The 24,316-nt window shown below is 49.9% G+C and overlaps 1 protein-coding gene across 8 annotated transcripts in view; it reads right to left on the reverse strand.

Moving 5' to 3' along the window:
* Window positions 1–24,316, reverse strand: part of LOC123765868 (Checkpoint suppressor 1-like) — a 110,581-nt gene that overhangs the window by 22,331 nt on the left and 63,934 nt on the right. For all 8 annotated transcript variants that reach the window (XM_045754700.2, XM_069337327.1, XM_069337326.1 and 5 more), the window contains one exon: window positions 5,955–6,561. In XM_045754700.2, coding sequence (XP_045610656.2) covers window positions 5,955–6,557 — 603 coding nt within the window. In that variant the 5' untranslated portion in view covers window positions 6,558–6,561. The remainder of the gene's footprint in view (window positions 1–5,954; window positions 6,562–24,316) is intronic.

Consider the following 24,316-nt stretch of genomic DNA (forward strand, 5'->3'; position numbering starts at 1 on the left):
TTTAATGGTGGTGGCGGGTGACCCCAGCAGGAGGGTGGGGGGGGGGGGGGGTGGGGGGGGGTGGGGGGGGTGGGGGGGTGGGTGGGTGGGTGTGTGTGTGTGTGTGTGTGTGTGTGTGTGTGTGTGTGTGTGTGTGTGTGTGTGTGTGTGTGTGTGTGTGTGTGTGTGGGGGGGGGGGGGGTGCTGAAAAAGTTGATTACGTGGCTTTAATCATTTTAGGAGGAGGGGGTGCTGGGGTAAGCAGCAAGGGGGAAGGGATGCTGGGAGGAGCAATGTGTTTAACCAAAGCTACCATGATTTACCTTGTGGCTACCTTGTGGGGAGCCGGTCGGCCAAGCGGACAGCACGCTGGACTTGTGATCCTGTGGTCCCGGGTTCGATCCCAGGCGCCGGCGAGAAACAATGGGCAGAGTTCCTTTCACCCTATGCCCCTGTTACCTAGCAGTAAAATAGGTACCTGGGTGTTAGTCAGCTGTCACGGGCTGCTTCCTGGGGGTGGAGGCCTGGTCGAGGACCGGGCCGCGGGGACACTAAAAAAAAAAGCCCCGAAATCATCTCAAGATAACCTCAAGATACCTACCTTACAGTGATTCCGAGAATCAACGTCCCCGCGGCCCGGTCACTGGTCATGCCTCCTGGTTAGTGGTCTGGTCAACCAGGCTGCTCGCACCCTGGCGAATTAATCACAACCTGGTTGATCAGGCATCCTTTGGAGGTGTTTATCGAGTTCTCTTGAGTACCGTGAGAGGCCGGCCGCTTGTGTGTAGCGGGAGCGTGTTGAACAGTCTCGGGGCGGTGATGCTGATAGTGTACTCTCTCTCAGAGTACAGGTTCCTTACCGGGTGAACAGGTGTTCTGTGACCTCTGACCCCCACGACCTGGGGGGGGGGGTCCACTGACCTTCACGACCTTCTGATACTCTTAAAGCTTGACACGAAAATCCCAAAGTCGTTGTGGAGCGAATCATAATTACCCCACAACACAAGCGAGGTCGACAGATCTTGTTGGCTCTATACCCATCAGGGGAGTACCCATCAGGGGAGTACCCATCAGGGGAGTACCCATCAGGGGAGTACCCATCAGGGGAGTACCCATCAGGGGAGTACCCATCAGGGGAGTACTAGGACGTGAAGCCTAGCTCTGTAAGTCAAGCATCAGGAGTAGAGCAGGAGGAACCAGATTGACCTTCCAGCCAATGAGGTCAATCAGTGAACCCTGAATCCCTGGGAGGAGGAAGGGGGGGGGGATATAATCAGGTCCCTCAGGGTCAATACCGAGTACCAGCAGGTAGGGGGGGTCATACCTGGCCTCTCAGAGGTCAATACTGTGCAGCACCAGCCTTACCTTCCCCTCATCATAACCTGTACTATCCCCTCTCGAGTGTCAAATGATATATTTGACATTTACCTACCTTACCTTAAGGTTACCAAGAGGTATTTTCGGGGCCAAGCCGTCGACCAGGCCTCCTGGTTGCTGGACTGGTCAACCAGGCTGTTGGACGCGGCTGTTCGACTCACTCCTCCCCCCCACCCCAGTCCATCTACACCCCCCCCCCTCCCCGGGACCACGCCTCTCACTGTAATTACAGTGTCGAGGCTGGGGAGAGTGGCAGTGCTTCAGAGACCTACAGGTGGTCGGCCCGCGCCCCTGGGGAGTGTTGACCCCGACGCTCAGGTCAACCCAATACTGAACTGTCTGCCCCCCTGTTTCGCCTGTTGCTGCTCCCCGCGCACACACCCCCTCTGTCACCTCCCCGTAGGCCACACCCTCCCCTGTAGGTGCTTCACCAGGCCACACCCACCCCTGTAGGTGCTTCACCAGGCCACACCCACCCCTGTAGGTGCTTCACCAGGCCACACCCACCCCTGTAGGTGCTTCACCAGGCCACACCCACCCCTGTAGGTGCTTCACCAGGCCACACCCACCCCTGTAGGTGGGCCACACCCACCCCTGTAGGTGGGCCACACCCACCCCTGTAGGTGGGCCACACCCACCCCTGCAGGTGGGCCACACCCACCCCCTGTAGGTGGGCCACACCCACCCCCTGCAGGTTAACTCCTGCTCACCTGCGGCCAGCAGTCCTGGCCCCACTTAGCGACCATTGTAAGGAAGGCGTGCGATAAAGACCTTTGCTAACGACATAGACAACACTAACAAGCCAATCCAACACTACTCAAAGTATATCAAAACTATCTATATCAATATACACACAAAAATATATCAATATATCATGCCACAAATTAAAGCACTACGCAAGACGAATTGTTTCTCTCCATTCGCTATAACGCACTAAAAATATCCGTAAGTATCAAATGGAGTAAAGTTGTTGAGAGTGTAAGTATATATGGATGTATAACGGAGTATGTCGACCTACTGTGTGAGATATACTCCACGGTGTATTCTACAGTAGGTGCAGAACAGCTGGGTGTGCAGCAGAGAGATATTATGTGTAGATCAATGCACATAACACGACACAGCATGTTATGCTGGGTCGAAAACACAATAGATCCTGTGGTGCTGTAGTCACAATAGATCCTGAGGCGCTACAGTCACAAAAGATCCTGTGCTGCTACACCATCACAATAGATCCTGTGTTCCTGCAGTTACAATAGACCCTGAGGTGCTACACCGTCACAATTGATCCTGAGGTGCTACAGTCACAGGTTATCACACAAACATATACAACAGCTCCGTTGGAACCCGTCTCAAATCCACCAGCAGAATTCGGAAAATTTAAATCTAAATAGTAAACTTAATAAATAAGAAGTAATGAACCACGACCCCACAGAAAAAAGGAATTAAGTCTAGGTGAAGAGTGCCAACATCAATCAGTGCCTTGAGAGAAGAGGCACAGTGTGCTCACGTCACATAACATTACGAGAAAGGAAAGTAAAGAGCGACGATGATAAAGCTCCCTGTCGAAGGGAGAGGGGAAAAAAGATCACAGAATCGCTCCTCTGCTTCAATCTTTCAGGAACAAGAAAGGCTTTGACAGGAGACAGTAGGTACTGTAGAATCGTAGCTTCCGTGAATGGCTCTTAAGACCCTCTTACGGGGTACTGTGCGTGCTCCGGTAGTCTCTCATATACCGGACAAAGACAAGCACACACACACTATAGTACCGTATCATGTTGACCCATGATCCAGGCTACGAACAGCTGCGTCTAAGCGCCTGGCTGATCAAACCACCAACCAGGAGACCTGGTCAGAGACCGGACCGTGGGGACTTTGATCCCCGGACCCTGCACAAGGTAGGCCAGGAAAGCCAGGCTGTTAAGACGCCGCTAAACGCATTCCCGACACACAGGTGCACGTGGCTGTTGAGGTCCCCACCTGTAGCGTCCAATGACCATCAGAGGGGTGGCGCCCCCTTCCTCCAGACAACACCTCTACTCTATCCTCACTCCACTTCTTCAACCACTGCTCCTATAAACGATATAGATATATTACGGAACCCTCTCCAGGTATATTAATCACCACACCACGCCTCTTGGCTTACCATTTGGTCACCATTTGGTCCGGGAGACATCTCCCGTCACGCAGGGTGCAGTCGCACCTCCACAGATCTCCAGTATCAGCTCCTGATAATGGTAATGGCTCAAAAGGGGCCACCACTTACGGGCTATTCATGCCCGTGCCACCTCTTGGGTGGCTTAATCTTCATCAATCAATCGCCTCTTGGCTCTTATTTCCACGAGGCATTCATGAAGAGAACGTGTGTGCAGGCGTGCACGCTCCCGTGCATGCTCCGTGCGTGATGATGCTTCCGTGCAAGGGGCCACTTGGCACCATGCGCGCCCCCCATGTAGCGCACAGTGCCAAGCGTGGGTCATGCGCTCCCAGACCACGTGGGGCGTGCGTCCAGATATGCTCAGATTTCGACGACGTGTTTGGCTACTGTGCAAGTGGCCATGTGTGCAACACACACACGTGACACTGGGGGACATCTTGCACACACCTGCCGGGGTCCTTGCAACCCTTATCTGCACACTTATAGGAGGTAAGATCGCAGTATCGCTAAGTAGTAAGGCTTCACCTCATAGCAGCTAGTCCTAGAGTCACCTGATCTAAGACTCTAAAAGTGCTGATCTTGTGGTAGTTCCGAAGATCAATCTCCTCGCTGCCTGATCTGTGACCAGGCCTTCAGGTTGGTAGTCTGGTCAACCAGGCTGTGGTTCTTAGGTCCAACTTGGAGCTGAGGGCACGAACAGTCTGACAGAGCACAACCATCAAGCTCCAGGAAGTCTCTCGTGTTTGAGTGATGCCAGTCTATCATCTTAGAGGGCAAGAAAACTAATGCTTCACGCAACATGGGTTTGTAATGGCTGGATTCCAGGAGGGTGACATCATTGCGGACCATAGGGCCAGATTCACGAAGCAGTTACGCAAGTACTTACGAACGTGTACATCTTTCCTCAATCTTTAACGGGTTTGGTTACATTTATTAAACAGTTTACAAGCATGAAAACTTCCCAGTCAACTGTTGTTATTGTTATAAACAGCCTCCTGGTGCTTCCGAGCTCATTAACTGTTAAATAATTGTAAACAAAGCCGCCAAAGATTGAGAAAAGATGTTCACGTTCGTAGGTGCTTTCTTAACTGCTTCGTGAATCTGGCCCCACGAAGGCCAAGCATGAGGGCGCTCGCTGATCTTATCCTCCCCACCCACAGGCAGCCCTCGATGCTAGCAAGCCTTCGGGACGTTTGTCCTCACCAGGTGCCTGGTTGATGGGGTTCTGGGAGCTCTTCTACCCCCCAAAGACCTGGCGCGAAGACCTGACTCTGCGTCCCCTGGTCCTGATACATCGACCACCACCACCTGCGGCAAATATTCGTACCCGACTCGAGTGCCCAGAAGCGGGAACGAACTGTAAGTAGCACTTGTGAAAGCCGCCTCCATCTATAATTTTTTAAACCTAGATTCGACGGAGAATTCGAACGCGTGAACAGTTAAATTATAAGACAACAGGTACAACAAGGCTAGTAGAGTGGGTATGAAGAGCTAGACCTCACTTTCCCGTACACATTAATAGGCAAGTTTTTACATTCTTGTAAAGCCACTAGTACGCGTAGCGTTTCGGGCAGGTCCTTAACCCTAATTTCCCCGGAATACGACCCCGCGGAATCGTTCAACAACCAGGTACCCATTCACTGCTGGGTGAACAGAGGCTACAGTTAAGGATTGGCGCCCGGTCAATCCTCCCCGGCCAAGATTCGAACCCAAGGCAAGGCGCTTGCGAAACGCCAGGCGAGTATCTTACCACTGCGCCACGGAGACTGCTATACTCTTCTATAAGAGTGGCGCCAGCAACTCGTTTGAACATTTCACCCCATAACTCAGAATGGTTATGGCGTGCATAACAAACGAAGATTAATCACCGGACTAATCAGCCTGGTGAGTCCCACACACACACACACAAGCCCACCAAGGCGGCGGCCATGGAGGCATCAGAAGGGTGTAGGAGAGAGAGAGGGAAGTAATTCCTTAGCTTGCCTCTTGATTCTGGTGTCCCACAGCACCCCTCTTGACACTGGTGTCTCTAAGCTTCCCTACTGACTCTGGTGTAAGTAAACCCAACAAGCAGGGAGGGAGGAAAGAGTGAGAGCGTTGAAGGGACTGACTGGAGGAATGGAAACATGCTAGTGAGAGAGGGTAACATGATCTGGCACAATATAAATTCAAATAACCTTTTCGTTTAACAATTCTCTCCCGACTCGTCGAGAGAAAGTGAAACTACGGGACAGGTACGAGGCCCAGGATGGAAGAGTCTAGGTCGACGGAGCACCTACATCCCCCACCACACACCCCCCCTACCACACGAAGGCTGTGGACCAAGGAATAGTGGTCCATGTCTCTACTCCTCGTGAGCGTAGAGTAGAGACATGGAAGCAAAGATCAACAATACTCACCCTTAATAATGGCCCTGGAAGGGGTGAGAGATGATGGTACTCACCCTAATGGTCCTGGAGGGGTGAAGGATGATGGGTGTGGCGGTGTTGAGCATGGGGGGCACCTTGCGGGTGGCGGAGGGCTGGATGGAGGGGGTGTGGAGCACAGTGGTGTGGCTGGTGAAGGCGTGTGTGGTGGCGGGTGAGGCCTGCAAGAACACGTGGTGCAGGATGGGTGTGGCGTATGACACCGCCCGCGTCCGCACCACCTCGGCCCCCTCCACCAGCGTGGCCCTGCCCGTCTGCCCGTCCACTATGGCAGTCATGCCCTCACCCGCCGCTACCCCGCCACCCCCGTCACCCTCTACCGTCACCGTCAGTCTCTGGGTGGCGGCGTGGGGGCGCAGGACGGTGGTGGTGCCGTCCGCAGCCTCCAGGACGGTGGCGCCATCCTCACGGCTGTATAGTGTGGTGGTCCCGCCTCCACCCACCACCACCACCTCCCCACCAGAGGAGCCCCTCTCGCTGCTGGCCACGCCCCCCTCCTCGTCGTCGTCGTCGTCATCGTCCTGACGGTGTGGAAGCCACAGGTGGTGGGTGATGGAGCGAGCGTCCCCGCAGGCGGCCTGCCCACCCCCACACTCACCTCCCCCACCTTCACTCATCATCACACTGGAAAAAGAGAGATATAATATCAGTCAAAATACACTTCTATACACACATACAACAATACACATACCTGGGAGGGTTCCCAGAATTCTCTTACTCCCCGAGCCCGGCCTAAGGCCAGGCTCGACTTGTGATAAACTGGCCCAATGGAAGACTTTATTTAATATCTGCCTGCAGTTTTTCTGTGTCTTCTACAGAGGAGATTTTCATGCTGATTATTCTATCGTCTGTGAAGGATGACACAAAGCTGTGACTAGTATTTTTGGTCTATATCCGAGGTCAGAATGAGACATAGCAGCTGCGTAAGGACTGTGTCCTGGGGTACAGAGCTTTTCACTGCACTTGGGTTTGATCTTGATTCACCGTCACACACACTGCATTCTGTTTGACAGGAAGTTGAAAATCCAACGCCCCACTTTATCCGTTATTTCCATTGACCTCATTTTGTGTGCTATCACACCATGGTCACATTTGTCGCATGCCTTTGCAAAGTCTGTGTATACAACATCTGCATTTTGCTTTTCTTCTAAGGCTTCTGTGATTTGTCATAGTGGTTGAGTAACTGTGACAGGCAGAATCTTCCCGCTCTAAATCCATGTTGTCCTGGGTTTTGTAGTTCATTATTTTCCATAAAACTAGAAATTTTATTCCTAATCACTCTTTCACAAACTTTTAGTATGTGTAATGTTAGTGCAACTGGACTCTAATGGTTTGCCAAGGCTTTACTACCCCCCTTGTGCAGAGGAGCTATATCTGCTGATTTAAGTGCAGCTGGTATCTCCCCTGTATCCAGGCTCTTTCTCCATATTACACTGAGCGCTCGCGCTACTGGTACTTTACATTTCTTTATGAATATTGAATTCTATGAGTCAGGACCAGGGGCCGAGCGTTATGGGCGCATTGTCAGTTTCTCTTTCCAGGTCTTCCGAGTTTGTGTTAATATCCTTTATATTATCTGCAGCTTGGATGTCATTCATAAAGAATATGTCTGGTTCTTCAACTTTCATGTTGTTTATTGGTGTGCTAAACATAGCCTCATACTGGCTTCTTAGAATTTCACTCATTTCTTTGTTGTCCTCTGTGTACGTACCTTCAGTTGTAATTAAAGGTCCAATACTGGTGGAAGTTTTTGATTTTGCGTATGTGAACAAATATTTTGGATTTTTCTTTATCTCTTGTATAGCTTTCTGTTCAAATTCCATTTCCTCAGACTCGTATGATCGCTTCAACGTCTGCTCTATTTCTTCGATCTCTCTGTTTAGATTTATTTTCCTTTCTTGTGATAGTCATGTCTATTTAAGCATTTCCGTGGATTTTGTTCCTTCTGTAGAGTCGTCTGCGTTCTCTTCTTAGAGTGGTCCTCTTTCTGCCCCTCCTCACAGGCACGTGCCTCAAACAGACCTTGTATGCTTCAGCTGTCAGTTGAGCTATTCCCTCAACCCGTTCTCACAAATTTAATAAGTCAATATTGACTTATTAGTTGCGTGCATAGGTGACATACTTAACATAATAGTTTCCCTTGAAAAGCTTCATAGAAAACACCGACCTTACCTAACCTACTTAGTATGTTAAGATAAGCATCTTATTGCTTCGTAATTACAATTATTACCTAACCTATACCTATAATAGGTTAAGTAACAATTGTAATTACGAAGCTATAAGATGCTTATTTTAACATACTAAGTAGGTTAGGTAAGGTCGGTGTTTTCTATGAAGCTTTTCAAGGGAAACTATTATGTTTAGTATGTCACCTATGCACGCAACTAATAAGTCAATATTGACTTATTAAATTTGTGAGAACGGGTTGATTCCCTGTGTGGGAGTTTTGTCGCTGAAGACAAATCTCCCATTGAATGATTGCAAGAGCTACATTTGTTTTTTTTCCAGTCGATCTTGTTATAGTTAAAATTGAATTGATTGAATAACCCTTCTCGCTTGTTAGGTCCCACTTAGACCTACTACCGTTATTATTGTTAGTTTGCACTTCAATGAGCTTATGGTCTGAGTATCTAGTATCTGAGATTGTAATGTGTCTGATTAGCTCATCATTGTTTGTGAATATGAATATCATTGTCCAGCGTGTTTTCGTTCCTAGTTGGTTCTGTAATCTGCCGATTGAGCGAGAATTTGTCACAGAATCTTAGCAGTTCTCTGACCTGTGGCCCTAGACCAAATACCCTGAACACATCTTGGGGGGATAATTTCTATATTCGAGGCTATTTCGATACACAATTTAAAATATAAAAATGACGAGAAAAAGAATAAAAAGAAAATCCCTACATTGAACAGCTGCCAGGCAAGACGCCCCACATCTGACTGAGGACTTTACTACACAAAAATATATGAAGATGATATATAATCCATATATGGATTATATATCATATCAGCACAAATATCTTATCAGCAAAAAGTTATTTAATAATTAATTAATCAGCGCACAGTACATCAACGAACACAACCAGTTCAACATTAGTAATTCGTTGTACCTTTCCAGAGTCCACCACTACCGTGACCACACACTAGTGACCCGAGGTGCACCTGGTCAGGTCATGTCAACCACCAGTGACCTGGTTTACCAACAAGACGCGCACAGGTCAATCTGTACAGGGATGTAACAGTTTCCTTTCGTCTAGCCTCACGAGCCAGGATGGAGGGGACGTGTGTAGCGTTGTGGAGGCTGGGGGACACAGCAGCACCTGTGTGGAGGCTGGGGGACACAGCAGCACCTGTGTGGAGGCTGGGGGACACAGCAGCACCTGTGTGGAGGCTGGGGGACACAGCAGCACCTGTGTGGAAGCTGCGGAACACAGCGGCATGGAGGGAGGCTGTGGTACCTGGTCCAGGACTGGCAAATGACGCGAGCAGCTCCAAACGTTGTCCGTCCAGTGACAGCAACGCCCTCAGGCGGTGACGCTCGGCCTACAACGGGATTGCCCGCCAACACACACACATTGCCACTTAGTGAAGCAATGGGTGGAAAGGTGGGTGTGGAGAGGGCGGTAGTGGGCGGAACACGTGCGGCAGGTGTCCAGGTGGCAGCCCGTGTGCTGCCACACCGCTGCCCAGACGACAGCGTCCCGTGTTGCTTGGCAACGTATAAACAACATGGGAGTAGGGCAGCCCGCACAGACCAGAGTCGCGCCACTCTTCCCTTCACCCTTGGCTCCTGCACCCTCACGCCTCTAACGAACCAGGAGGCGGCCGGCAGCCTGGCCTCCGGCCTCCATACCATATACCTGCCACACACACACAGCGTGTGCAGGAGGCCTGGGACGCATACATCATGCGTTCACACACAGCCAACATAGTATAACAGCAGGCGGTAGTGACCTGTAGCGCCTGTGAGTGGGGCTCTCTGCGCAGCCCTCCCCACCCCCCATATTCCCCCAGCAGCAGCAGGCGGGCACTATAAACATAGCTCACCCCACTTAACATTTGCCTCCACACAACAACGCTCTACTTCTCCCTATTCACAAATACCACGTAGCATCATACCTACGAAGTAGGTTTCCGGGCCGACGCCCCCCATCCCATCCCCGGAAAGTTACGCATGTTAGTGACTTTGCAAAGAATGTACCAACCGTCGAAATATGCATGTTTACAACCCACTGTACCTTCTTGTACGTAAAACAATAAGTAAACGTGGTCTACAACCCAACCGAAAAATTAACATACAAAATGATCAAGAGGACATTGATCAAGAGGACATTGGACATTGATCAAGGACATTGATCAAGAGGACGGGCTGCCTACACAGCCTACTTACTGACTCAGATTCTGTAGCAGCAGGCGCGCGACATTGACACCCGCCAATACTAGGCTGCCGTCGCCAGTCACAGCATTGGACGACACTTGTACCCTGGTAATTAAACCCCCCACGTTACAGGTGGACGGCCACAGCCTCAGTGTCACATTCCAAGACATTTAACACATTCCCATGACACTTCTCAGGCTGGTTTACAAGACGGGACGGAGGGAGGGAAGAGCAACGGAGTGCCGGACCAACCGGGCTGTGGTGGGTATGTGGGCCTGCGGGCCGCTCCAAGCAACAGCCTGGTGGACCAAACTCTCACAAGTCAAGCCTGGCCTCGGGCCGGGCTTGGGCAGTAGAAGAACTCCCAGAACCCCATCAACCAGGTAGCAACAAGAAAAATACGAACTGAAGTATAGATATTACAGGAAAATTTTACGCGGAATAGGAAGTGAAAGGAAGGGAAGTAGGGGAAAGAAAGGGAAGTAGGAAGGAAGGATGGGAAGGAAAAAGCGGGGAGGAGGAGAGAGAAGAAGAGCAAGATTTATATGAAAAGAGGGGAAAAAAACTAGCAGGAGCAGCTCCAGGACAGTATTGAACGCAAACTCTCCATTTTCATTATGAATAATTAGTTAGGACTTGAGGACCAAGCACAGTGCCGCACCCTGGCCAGAGTACCAATTACCCCCAACCCCCCATACCCCTACAACCAACACAACACTGCACGCAAGCACGCACGCAAGCACTCACACACGCGGGTCGCCCCCAGCAAGCACAGCTAGGCAAGTCCACCCAACACTCACCACATAAACACACCAGATTTAAAGACAACTCTTATATTACAGGACTAAAATGGCCTTTATTAGATCAAACCACCAAAGGGCATTGGCTTAAAGGGGGAAACAAAGTGAGGGGGCGGCATGCAAGCAGGAAAATGAGGGGATTATGTCAATTTATAGTTGTGGTTGTGTCGGATTATCATCAAGTGAGGGCTCAACAGTTTCCCTCAACTGTGATGAATGGCGATGATTGTGTTGGATTCTTGAGGTTATCTTGAGATGATTTCGGGGCTTTTTAGTGTCCCCGCGGCCCGGTCCTCGACCAGGCCTCCACCCCCCAGGAAGCAGCCCGTGACAGCTGACTAACACCCAGGTACCTATTTTACTGCTAGGTAACAGGGGCATAAGGTGAAAGAAACTCTGCCCATTGTTTCTCGCCGGCGCCTGGGATCGAACCCAGGACCACAGGATCACAAGTCCAGCGTGCTGTCCGCTCGGCCGACCGGCTCCCAGGGTATCCCATGGATACCTGCACATTCTATACAGTTTCCACTAATAATATTTTCTTTGATGATTAGTTTGATGTTCTTGAAGTATATATAAGAGGTTGTTTCTCATTTTGTGGCGAGGCGAGTATCATGGATGTGTCGTAAGCCCCTTCGTGCTCTCGCGCACGCACGGTGTTCTTAACATCACATCACAGCTTTAAGCCAACCACTCCAAGCTGCCAATATCTGGGCATCTTAAATGCAACACTCCCAATACTTCCCGTCATCAACACCGAGTCCACAACCTCCTCCAAGATCATGTTATATTACTCTATGACTTATTTCATATAACCCCGACAGCATCTTTGGACAGATAACGTTGAGAACTCAAGCTTAAGCCTGCAAAATTTATATTATAGCTTCAATTTCGAGAATATTAGTTTGCCAAAAATCTGATAACACATCACTGGAGCCTGGCCGAAACTCTATTACCATTTTCTTAAAGCTTGTTGAAGAGCTGGTAAGACATGGTCCCCGACCAAGAGGCCTGGTCAGAGACCGGACCCCGGGCACATAGGACTCCTGGTACGTAGGACCCCGGGCACATAGGACCCCGGGCACGTAGGACCCCGGGTACGCAGGACCCCGGGTACGCAGGACCCCGGGTACGCAGGACCCCGGGCACGCAGGACCCTGGGTTCGTAGGTCCCCCAGGTACGTAGGTCCCCCAGGTACGTAGGTCCTCCAGGTACGCAGGACCCCGGGCACATAGGTCCCCGGGCACGTGGGACCCCGGGCACATAGGTCCTCCGGAACCAACAACAGGTAGCTGGACCCTGATACTTGGTTAATGTTTGGCTCCTCACCCAATGCTGAGTGGAAAAGAGGTCTTGCATCATAGAAGTGTTCAGCAGTGTGGCACCACTAACCAGGCCAACACCTCCCCGACAGTTGATCCCCTGTGTGTGTGAGTGCATCCACGAGGCTCCTAAGTGTGGTGAAGGAAGAGTAGTAATGTCTACGGTGGCGGGAATTAAGACACGGGCTCACCATAGCCCGTGCTACATGGACATTTCGTTCTTAGCTAAATCTAATACAAACAGGGAATTAAGATGAGGCTTGCTATGACCCCCGAGGCAGGTAGGAGGGAAGTCTCATCTTCAGGCGGGCATGCTACATGGCCGCAACTGATGGAAGGAGAGGCCGTGTTGGGGAAAAGGATAAGTAGTGCAAATTTGGATACTGGCGTGTGATAGGAGAATGAGAGGAATGGCGGATAAGGCTGTGGGGGTTATACCTGGAGTGGGCTCTGGGAGTTGTTCTCCCTAAGCCTGCCTTCGGGGCTGGCTTGAAGCCAGGCTAGACTCGAGATAACTTGGTCCAACAGGCTGTTGCTTGGAGCACCCAGCAGGCCCATATATCCATTATATACAACCCGGCTGGCCTGGCACGTCCTACAGGAACTTATCACAATTTGTTTAACACGTCCACTTTTCTTACGACAATATTTCCTATATTTGTTAGGAGGGTATGAAAGGACAGCAGACATGTGATGTTCATAGTGTTCTCTGATTGTGCTTATACCACCTCCACTCTTCAGCGGGTCTATAATGCCTTTCCTGCATCCGCCAGCACAAGAAGTTGCTGGTGTCAGCGGCATACTAGGCCGGTGTTGGTGGCGTCAGCCCCCCCCCCCTTTCCTCAAGAATGTCATGGCCACGCATCAATTCTCAATTACATAAATGGTCACTGACCACCATCTCTCTTATGGCGCCATTACTCTACACCAGCAGTGCTTCAGATTAATGACAAGCGAGTCAAGAGAATGCTACCCCCGCTTCCATATCCCCTCTCAAGAGTCACGTGCCGCAGCTTAGAACGCTGTAATCAATCCTTGTTACTCCCCCACCACACTGCAGACTGCCCAATCCGTTCCACACACTGCCGCTACATTACTGCCTATCATACCTGAGGTTTACTGCCGTTCGTTCCCCCAGGATATTCTGGGGGTTACTTGATCGGTCAAGCTGTTGCTGACGCTGATCCGACACTAACCCCCACCAACCTAATCACTTTTCAAAGCCTTACTTCAAACTTTGTTCCGGGAAAATATATATATTATATCTGCTGGCAGTGTTAAACATTCCTGGCCCCTCTGATATTCAAAGATCTTCACTAGATCTACTCTTCACTTCATTCAACATAAAACAGTAAGTTGTTTTAATGTGGAATATATATACATTGAGGAGTGGTCCCCCATGGAGGCCAGCAGGAGTGGTCCCCCATGGAGGCCAGCAGGAGTGGTCCCCCATGGAGGCCAGCAGGAGTGGTCCACCCTGGAGGCCAGCAGGAGTGGTCCACCCTGGAGGCCAGCAGGAGTGGTCCACCCTGGAGGCCAGCAGGTGTGTGGTCCCCCATGGAGGCCAGCAGGAGTGGTCCACCCTGGAGGCCAGCAGGAGTGGTCCCCCCTGGAGGCCAGCAGGAGTGGTCCACCCTGGAGGCCAGCAGGAGTGGTCCCCCATGGAGGCCAGCAGGATTGGTCCACCATGGAGGCCAGCAGGAGTGGTCCACCCTGGAGGCAGGGGCCCTCCCCCGGGGACATTACCGCGCACGTGGCCCAGAGTGCAGACGTGATGGTAATTGGCAATAAAACTGAAGTTTTACAGCTCCGTGTGGACCACCATTTACCACACCCTTCACGTCCCTCCCCCAGGTTCCCAGCGGGCCCCCCAGGATCCCAGCGGGTCCCCCAGGCTCCCGGCGGGTCCCCCAGGCTCCCGGCGGGTCCCCCAGGCTCCCGGAGGGTCCCCCAGGCTCCCGGAGGGTCCCCCAGGCTCCCAGCGGGTCCCCCAGGCTCCCAGCGGGTCCCCCAGGCTCCCGGAGGGTCCCCCAGGCTCCCGGAGGGTCCCCCAGGCTCCCGGAGGGTCCCCCAGGCTCCCGGAGGGTCCCCCAGGCTCCCGGCGGGTCCCCCAGGCTCCCGGCGGCCGCTTCAGCTCTCCCCCGGCCCCAGATGATCAGCTACACCCCGCCATAGACATAACATCGTCTGCGATACACCTACCCATAGAGGCTCCGGGTAGAAATGGCACCTGAACAGCCAAGTTGCAGAATCTTTGAGGCAGAAATTGAACACACACACCCGAGCGACGACTCCGCTCTTGGCGACATTCCATAGTGTTCTACAAATATTGGTAAACACTATAGGGGTAGAGTATGGAAACGGGTCCACGGGGAGCAACGGTGAGTCTCGCATTTCACAGTAGCAACAGTGGGGCCGGAAGCGGTCAACACCTGCCAGGCAACACCACCTGCCAGTAGCAACACCCGCCAGTAACAAGAGAGAGGAATGCAGAAACGTCCCACACACCTGTTAAATTGACATGTGTGTCGACACACACTCACTGGTAAGTGTCTTGCATGCACCACCAACATTATAGTGCATGAAGAGTGAAACGGATAAGGCATGCGTGACGCATGCAATCAGCTGAGTGCTGGGGTCCACCACACGGGGACTGGGGTACCAGTAGCCTGAGTGCTGGGGTCCACCACACGGAGACTGGGGTACCAGTAGCCTGAGTGCTGGGGTCCACCACACAGGGACTGGGGTACCAGTAGCCTGAGTGCTGGGGTCCACCACACGGAGACTGGGGTACCAGTAGCCTGAGTGCTGGGGTCCACCACACGGAGACCACAGTACCAGTAGCCTGAGTGCTGGGGTCCACCACACAGGGACTGGGGTACCAGTAACCTGAGTGCTGGGGTCCACCACACAGGGACCACAGTACCAGTAGCCTGAGTGCTGGGGTCCACCACACAGGGACCACAGTACCAGTAGCCTGAGTGCTGGGGTCCACCACACAGGGACCACAGTACCAGTAGCCTGAGTGCTGGGGTCCACCACACAGGGACCACAGTACCAGTAGCCTCAGTGCTGGGGTCCACCACACAGGGACCACAGTACCAGTAGCCTCAGTGCTGGGGTCCACCACACAGGGACCACAGTACCAGTAGCCTCAGTGCTGGGGTCCACCACACAGGGACCACAGTACCAGTAGCCTCAGTGCTGGGGTCCACCACACAGAGACCACAGGAGCAGCACTGTCAACATCTCATAATATTTACATTACAGGTTCAAACAATGTAACTTTTGTTGATTTGTTGCTAAATAATCCAGCCAAGCTCCTAAGGTGCAAGTAATTACAGAAACGATGTGGTTGAAGGTACAGATGTGTCGCGATGGGCCGCCACACAGCATGACCTTTATAGTACTGAATTTGGACAAACTGGAAAAGGGTTTTATATTTATGCTGCTAATAAAACCTAACCTAACCCTCCTAGGCCTAATAGACGCTATCTGAGGCCTAATATAAGAGATATATGTGCTATACTAGGCCTAGGAATATTTAAGTTTGGATTTAGGCTTAATTTTTTCCGGACTATTAAAAAATAAAGTACAAAAAGAGGTTCTATTACTACAAATTGGGGCTTTCGGTCACACACTTACAAAAAAAGTATTATCAAAACAGTATTTTAGAAGTACTACAATCAACCTTCTGTGGTTGATTGTTCAATAAAATCACTGATCTATACGTTTAACAGATCTCTCACTCTGTCCATCGAGGACAGAAGAAAAAATATATGGGCTGGTTAGCATTGTAATTGTCTGGCCACGTCTGGGGTAGAAAAATAATAATAATTATAAAAACTATCAAAACACGGGGATGGGTGGAAATTATCAGATGTCTTGACAGTGTTTAAACACACACACACACACACACACACACACACACATACATCAGTAAAGAACTGGTGAACGAAGCATCCAAGACAGCAATTAATGGGAAGCAACTTTATGAAAGTCAAATTGAATTTGAAATTGTTATCAACTCTTCTATCTCCACGAATGATTTACGTTAACTGAATGGTCTGGGGCCAGATTCACGAAGCAGTTACGCCAGTACTTACGAACGTGTACATCTTTCCTCAATCTTTGACGGCTTTGGTTACATTTATGAAACAGTTTACAAGCATGAAAACTTGCCAATCAACTGTTGTTATTGTTATAAACAGCCTCCTGGTGCTTCGGAGCTCATTAACTGTTTAATAATTGTAAACAAAGCCGCCAAAGATTGAGAAAAGATGTACAGGTTCGTAAGTGCTTGCGTAAGTGCTTTCGTGAATCTGGCCCCAGGTTATAATCAGTTATGAAAATAGTCTTACTTTTGCTGATGCACCGAAATAAATATATATTATATTATATATATATATATATATATATATATATATATATATATATATATATATATATATATATATATATATATATATATATATATATGGAAGAGACAACGTTGGTTAGTACAAGGTTGGAATGAGAACAAGTTTTACAGTTCAGTAAAAATGGTTTCAGAGAAAAACAATTCTTAGTTGGAAGTGTTTTATGAGTTCGATTATCTATGTGGAAATTGTGATCTTGTGACCAAGTCCAACTCCCAACCCTCCCCCCCCTACGTTAATGTTGATACCACCGCCATCCACCCGGACTGGTCGGCACAGCCCCGCCCTTGTATATATCAGAGTCGGCGTTCGATCCCCGATGACCCAAGTTGTTGGACAGCGTTCCTGCTCACGCCACACTCAGTTGACAGGATTAATCCCCACTCCAGCATTCACTATCATTGACAGGAGTAGCACCCACTCCAGCACTCACTATAACTGACAGGATTAGCTGTCACTCCAGCACACGCCACACTCAGTTGACAGGATTAGCCAGTAACCAAGTGGCAGGTTACTTACCGGCCGCCCCAACCACTCACCACCACCAACACAAACATCTCCCTCATCAATACATGGAGAGGATAAGAGCCGGCCCGGTTATCGACGGTGATGGAACAAATCACTAACGCTAACACGTTGGAGGGAGGGGGGGGTATGTGCCCCATGGGAGAGGGGGGGGTGGACCCCCAGGTCCAGGCCATAGATTTTTTTAAAGGGGAGAGGAGGGAGAGGGGGGGGGGTGAAGAAGTTGGAGAGGTGTAGGTGACTGAAAATGTCTTGGAAGTGTGGAATATAAGAGTTATGACAGCAGAGGCGCTGTCACGGGCTATTCATGCCCGTGCCACCTCTTCGGTGGCTTAATCTTTATCAATCAATCAGGCGCTGTCCGCCTTGCTGACACAATGTTTGGGGGTGTTTGGGAGATTAAGTTAAGCTTGTTCTCTTGTCTGGAGCTTACGAGGGTTTGAAGCTGTGTCACATTTTTATTCAGCATATATGGATGGCTATAGATGAATAGCATTTATATATATACACACTTGCTCGTACACATGTTACACGTCAGTGTTTCAGGTATGTATGCAGAATAACCACATGTGAAAAATAGAAAATGCTTAACGCGTTTTCGGCTAATTCGCCTTCATCAGAGCAAAGTAGAATGATATGTATATTTCAGGTATGTATATTTCATTTTTCAATTATGTATTGTGGAGGTTGATGGTCCCTCGGGAAGATGCAAGATCTTGGGCCCCAGCTGAGAGCGGGGCGTCTCCTCTTGGAGTAATGTTTCGGAGGTTGATGGTCCCTCGGGAAGATGCAAGCTCTTGGGCCCCAGCTGAGAGCGGGGCGTCTCCTCTTGGAGTAATGTTTCGGAGGTTGATGGTCCCTCGGGAAGATGCAAGATCTTGGGCCCCAGCTGAGAGCGGGGCGTCTCCTCTTGGAGTAATGTTTCGGAGGTTGATGGTCCCTCGGGAAGATGCAAGATCTTGGGCCCCAGCCGAGAGCGGGGCGTCTCCTCTTGGAGTAATGTTTCGGAGGTTGATGGTCCCTCGGGAAGATGCAAGATCTTGGGCCCCAGCCGAGAGCGGGGCGTCTCCTCTTGGAGTAATGTTTCGGAGGTTGATGGTCCCTCGGGAAGATGCAAGATCTTGGGCCCCAGCTGAGAGAGCGGGGCGTCTCCTCTTGGAGTAATGTTTCCACAGCCTGGCCTCGGGTGGAGGCCATTAGTCTCAACGTAGTTTTGGAATGTAGATTTTTAAGGGGAACTATTTTTCTTTTTTTTGGGACTTATTTTCCATTACTTCTTAAAGTCGTTTATGACTTTCTTTGCCGCCTTGGGTTTGTTGGCCAGTACCGTCTTCGATTGTCCTGGCTGATATGTAGGTATATCATTCATATAATATATATATATGACAGTGTCAGACCACGAAAAACAGGAATTTCCTTAAGTACTTTCGTATTTAATAATACATCTTCAGAAGAGTGAAGATATTAAATACGAAAGTACTGAAGGAAATTCCTGTTTCAATTCTTCTTTCGTGGTCTGACACTGTCTCATATATATATATATATATATATATATGTCGTACCTAGTAGCCAGAACTCACTTCTGAGCCTACTATGCAAGGCCCGATTTGCCTAATAAGCCAAGTTTTCATGAATTAATTGCTTTTCGACTACCTAACCTACCTAACCTAACCTAACCTAACTTTTTCGGCTACCTAACCTAACCTAACCTATAAAGATAGGTTAGGTTAGGTTAGGTAGGATTGGTTAGGTTCAGTCATATATCTACGTTAATTTTAACTCCAATAAAAAAAAATTGACCTCTTACATAATGAAATGGGTTGCTTTATCATTTCATAAGAAAAAAATTAGAGAAAATATATTAATTCAGGAAAACTTGGCTTATTAGGCAAATCGGGCCTTGCATTGTAGGCTGAAAAGTGAGTTCTGGCTACTAGGTACGACATATATATATATATATATATATATATATATATATATATATATATATATATATATATATATATATATATATATATATATATATATATATATATATATATATATAGGATATACATGGGTTGATACAAAAATAATAATGCAAAAAGGTGCTTAAAGGTTATGGATCTCTTGAAAAACACAACAATGGGAAACATTGATGAATGTCACAGACGGGTTCGATCATTGTTGCAAGTCAAACACTTCTTCGAATTCCTCTGAAGTTGGACTAGTGCCCAAGACGCAACAGGCATTTCCCCTCTGAATCGCAACACTGAGGCGCTGGAACAAGAAACTTTTTGCTCTCTGGTCTATATATATATATCTGGTCTATATCTATATCTATATATCTATATCTATATCTATATCTATATCTATATATATATATATCTATATATATATCTGCTCTCTGGTCTATATATATATATATATATATATATATATATATATATATATATATATATATATATATATATATATATATAATATATTACAATTGTGGAACAGTCTTCACTCTGACTAAATGAACTGCGGTATTCACTTCCCTAGCCAATGTGCCTGTGTCAGCCTTGCCACCACCGCCCGCGGGATGGGTATGGGGTGCATAATACCCGACTAAAATGAATGACAACTCCCTGAACCCCCCCCCCCCCCCAACGTGGACTTCGATGCATGTCCAGAATGCGGCGCCGACCCTGGCACACGAGACCGGCTGCCAACTACTGGACCATATCGTATTCCCACATGGCTGGCGGCGATACCCAGAGTGAATACCCAGATTGATGATTGATGAAGATTAAGCCACCCAAGAGGTGGCACGGGCATGAATAGCCCGTAAGTGGTGGCCCTTTCGAGCCATTACCAGTATCAAGAGCTAATACTGGAGATCTGTGGAGGTGCGACTGCACCCTGCGTGACGGGAGATGTCTCCCGTGTACCCAGCTCTACTGGGTATCTATAGATAGTTCTGGCCAGCTGCAGCCACTCACACGCCAGCACGGGCATATGGCCGCCTTCATAGGCTCAATCACAAGATGCATTTGAGATTGATAAAGATTAAGCCACCCAAGAGGTGGCACGGGCATGAATAGCCCGTAATATATTTGAGGCACCGCTTCTCAATATAAACCACAGCTCCCCCCCTTGCTTCGCCGCGGTTACCTGGCGGTGATTCCCCCCCCCCCCCCTCCGTGCTGTTAGTGACCAGGCCTCATGGTTGATGGTCTGGTCAACCAGGCTGTTGGAGGTGGCTGCTCGCAGCCTGGCGTATGCCCCCCACCCCCGACCCACACTTCACCACTTCGGTGTGAGGAGCGGCGAGCCTCCTCCCGACGCCTCCTCCTCCTCCAGCATGCTGCCCACGGGCACACACAGTGACACACACACACACACACACACACACACACAGTGACACACACACACACACAGTGACACACATACTCGACGGGTCGTCAAACATTCCACATATGTAATGAGGAAGTGTATGCGTCTCAGGCACGCCATTCTCCACTATAGAGGCGACCGGATCCCCCCCCCCACACACACGCCGCCGCCTCCCACAGCCTCATCACCACAGCGATGCCTCATCACCACAGCGATGCCCCATCATCACAGCGATGCGCACACAGTCTTCAAGAGCGGCGCCCCGGCCCTCCTCAGCCACCAGCCTCTTTTAAACTCGTGTCAATTTCCAGAGAAATATAAGCAGGCACACGTGCAGTCAGTCCCTCCCCCCAACGCAAGTACCATCTGGGGTGTGTAGGGCGCTCCAGAACATGTACAAGGAGGCATGGCCCATGAGCTAGAGCTTAATAACCTTCTCGAGCACAACTAGGCCAGTACATACACACACACAGGAACAAGATTAATAATTCTGACTAAAAGGACACGAGAGATTTGGGGGAGAGGAGACTGACATACAAGAATGCTTTAAACAGGAGTACACCAGAGGGGACTACACCAGAGGGGGCTACACCAGAGGGGACTACACCAGAGGGGACTACACCAGAGGGGGCTACACCAGAGGGGACTACACCAGAGGGGGGCTACACCAGAAAGGGCTACACCAGAGGGGGCTACACCAGAGGGGACTACACCAGAGGGGGCTACACCAGAGGGGACTACACCAGAGGGGGCTACACCAGAGGGGGCTACACCAGAGGGGGCTACACCAGAGGGGACTACACCAGAGGGGACTACACCAGAGGGGACTACACCAGAGGGGGCTACACCAGAGGGGACTACACCAGAGGGGACTACACCAGAGGAACTACACCAGAGGAACTACACCAGAGGGGGCTACACCAGAGGAACTACACCAGAGGGGGCTACACCAGAGGGGGGCTACACCAGAGGGGGGCTACACCAGAGGGGGGCTACACCAGAGGGGACTACACCAGAGGAACTACACCAGAGGGGGCTACACCAGAGGAACTACACCAGAGGAACTACACCATAGGAACTACACCAGAGGGGGCTACACCAGAGGGGACTACACCAGAGGGGGCTACACCAGAGGGGGCTACACCAGAGGGGACTACACCAGTGGGGGCTACACCAGAGGGGGCTACACCAGAGGGGGCTACACCAGAGGGGACTACACCAGAGGGGACTACACCAGAGGGGACTACACCAGAGGGGACTACACCAGAGGGGGCTACACCAGAGGGGGCTACACCAGAGGGGGCTACACCAGAGGGGGCTACACCAGAGGGGGCTACACCAGAGGGGACTACACCAGAGGGGACTACACCAGAGGGGACTACACCAGAGGGGACTACACCAGAGGGGACTACACCAGAGGGGACTACACCAGAGGAACTACACCAGAGGGGGCTACACCAGAGGAACTACACCAGAGGGGGCTACACCAGAGGGGGGCTACACCAGAGGGGGGCTACACCAGAGGGGGGCTACACCAGAGGGGACTACACCAGAGGGGACTACACCAGAGGAACTACACCAGAGGGGGCTACACCAGAGGAACTACACCAGAGGAACTACACCATAGGAACTACACCAGAGGGGGCTACACCAGAGGGGACTACACCAGAGGGGGCTACACCAGAGGGGACTACACCAGAGGGGGCTACACCAGAGGGGACTACACCAGTGCGGGCTATACCAGAGGAACAACACCAGAGGAACTACACCAGAGGGGGCTACACTGTAACAAACTAGGCTGTTGTAAGAATTATTCCAGAAGGTTCCAGAAGTTCGAGTAGGGACCTGACCTCTCAACAACGCCCAGTCCCCTGGGAATTAGCAGGTCTGAGTCACAAATGGCGGGCATCTTTGTTCATAGCTGCGTATAATGAACCATCCTATAGTATTCATTAGATTTTCCTGTAAAGGCAATGAGATGTACTATGTCTATACTTGACTCAGGTAGCAACTTTTACCGTGCTCTGGGGTTCCACCTCCACCAAACCCAGAGTATATCTATGCTTCCGCTGTGTTGTGTCTGTCTGTTCCCAGGGCTGATTGGTACACCGACCCAGTTGTTCCAGCCACACGTGAACCCTTGTCTGTAAAGACCGAGGGGGGAGGCACGTTACACAAAGCCCTCCCCCCACCAGACCCTGTAACCCATACATCAGTTACTTTGGGGATGAGTGACTGTCCAAGAGTCACCCGGCCGACGCCTCACGTCACTAACGAGGTTGTCAGGGCCAGCGAGCTGTCCACATTATAGCAGTCACCGGAGGTGCCATACAACGCCGGGGTAGCTGTCTCGAGATCACCACTACCCACCTGCTGCGTCATCAAGACTGCAGCCATTCCAGCAGTGTTGGAGGAGAGGTCAAGAAATGGAAAGCACGTAGCAGTACTCAAGAATTTCGCCGGAAGATTAATGATTACGTCATCTGAAGTAACAAGAAAGCGGAAGTAAGGCGGTCACAGGTGGAAGGCACGGTTTCCCTACAGAGTACCGGGACTCGCCAATAGAAGGTCGCAAAATTGTCTCCTTTGGCCTAAAGTCGGCGGTACGAGGGTATACACAGTTGGTGTTTACGGCCTAGTAACCTGGGGACATCAAGAAACACCTGAGATGACGTGAGCAATGATGGAAGACGAGATTCACCTGTTCTGCAAACAAGCAACCCGCCTCTACGACCTTCTGACACCACTCCTGCTAAGAGACACTGTTGGTACATCCAGTTCTGCTCTGCTGTGGTCATCTGCGACAAGTTTAACATCAAGACTACCGTGTGAACTGTGATTGATACGAAGGCGTGTGGACTGTCGAGAGCAAGATTAATGGCCGAAGTAACAGTATTCTACAGCTGTCACTTGGCACTCCGCTCTACTACACTCTGTCGTCATTCAGGAGTACCGGATGGGAGTACAAGAGGACCAGGTATTGATGTCTACACATGGGGAGAAGCAAGATCGACACCGTCATCGTCAGCGACTACATTCAGCATCCAGCAGCATCGATTTTTTTTTCTCGTTTACTCAATATGAACAATTGATACAAACAACAAAGTTGGCTCTGAACATCTGTGTAAAGAACATCTGGACACTTTTGTTTAAATGTTGAAAAACAGATTTAGAATCAATACTTTATAAATGTTGAAAAACAGATTTAAAATAATTCTGGTATAATATATGAATTTTACTCTATAAATTGGTCAGTAATCAAAATCGAAGCCCCTGTGTAATTGTCTCAGCCCAGAACAAACGGTTATGGAAAATTATGTTGTGCTATTTTTTGCAGAATGTTTGAACACAGGAGAGGCGGACCAATATAAACATTGACACTTCTAGTGAGTGAGAACACTTGGCTGTACAGTCAGCTGAAACCTGTGATATAGTATAGGATTTTTTTTTATTTTTAGATACATGTAATAAACATTAGGTGTGTTCCTTAACATGTCAAGGTTGACATTGATGGGGAGTGGTTAGTACACGGATGTGAACTTGATAGTTCCGTAGTACGCTCCCGGATGACTGAAAGT

This window comes from Procambarus clarkii, chromosome 37, assembly GCF_040958095.1.
Source record: "Procambarus clarkii isolate CNS0578487 chromosome 37, FALCON_Pclarkii_2.0, whole genome shotgun sequence".
In the NCBI taxonomy this organism is placed as follows: Eukaryota; Metazoa; Arthropoda; class Malacostraca; order Decapoda; family Cambaridae; genus Procambarus; species Procambarus clarkii.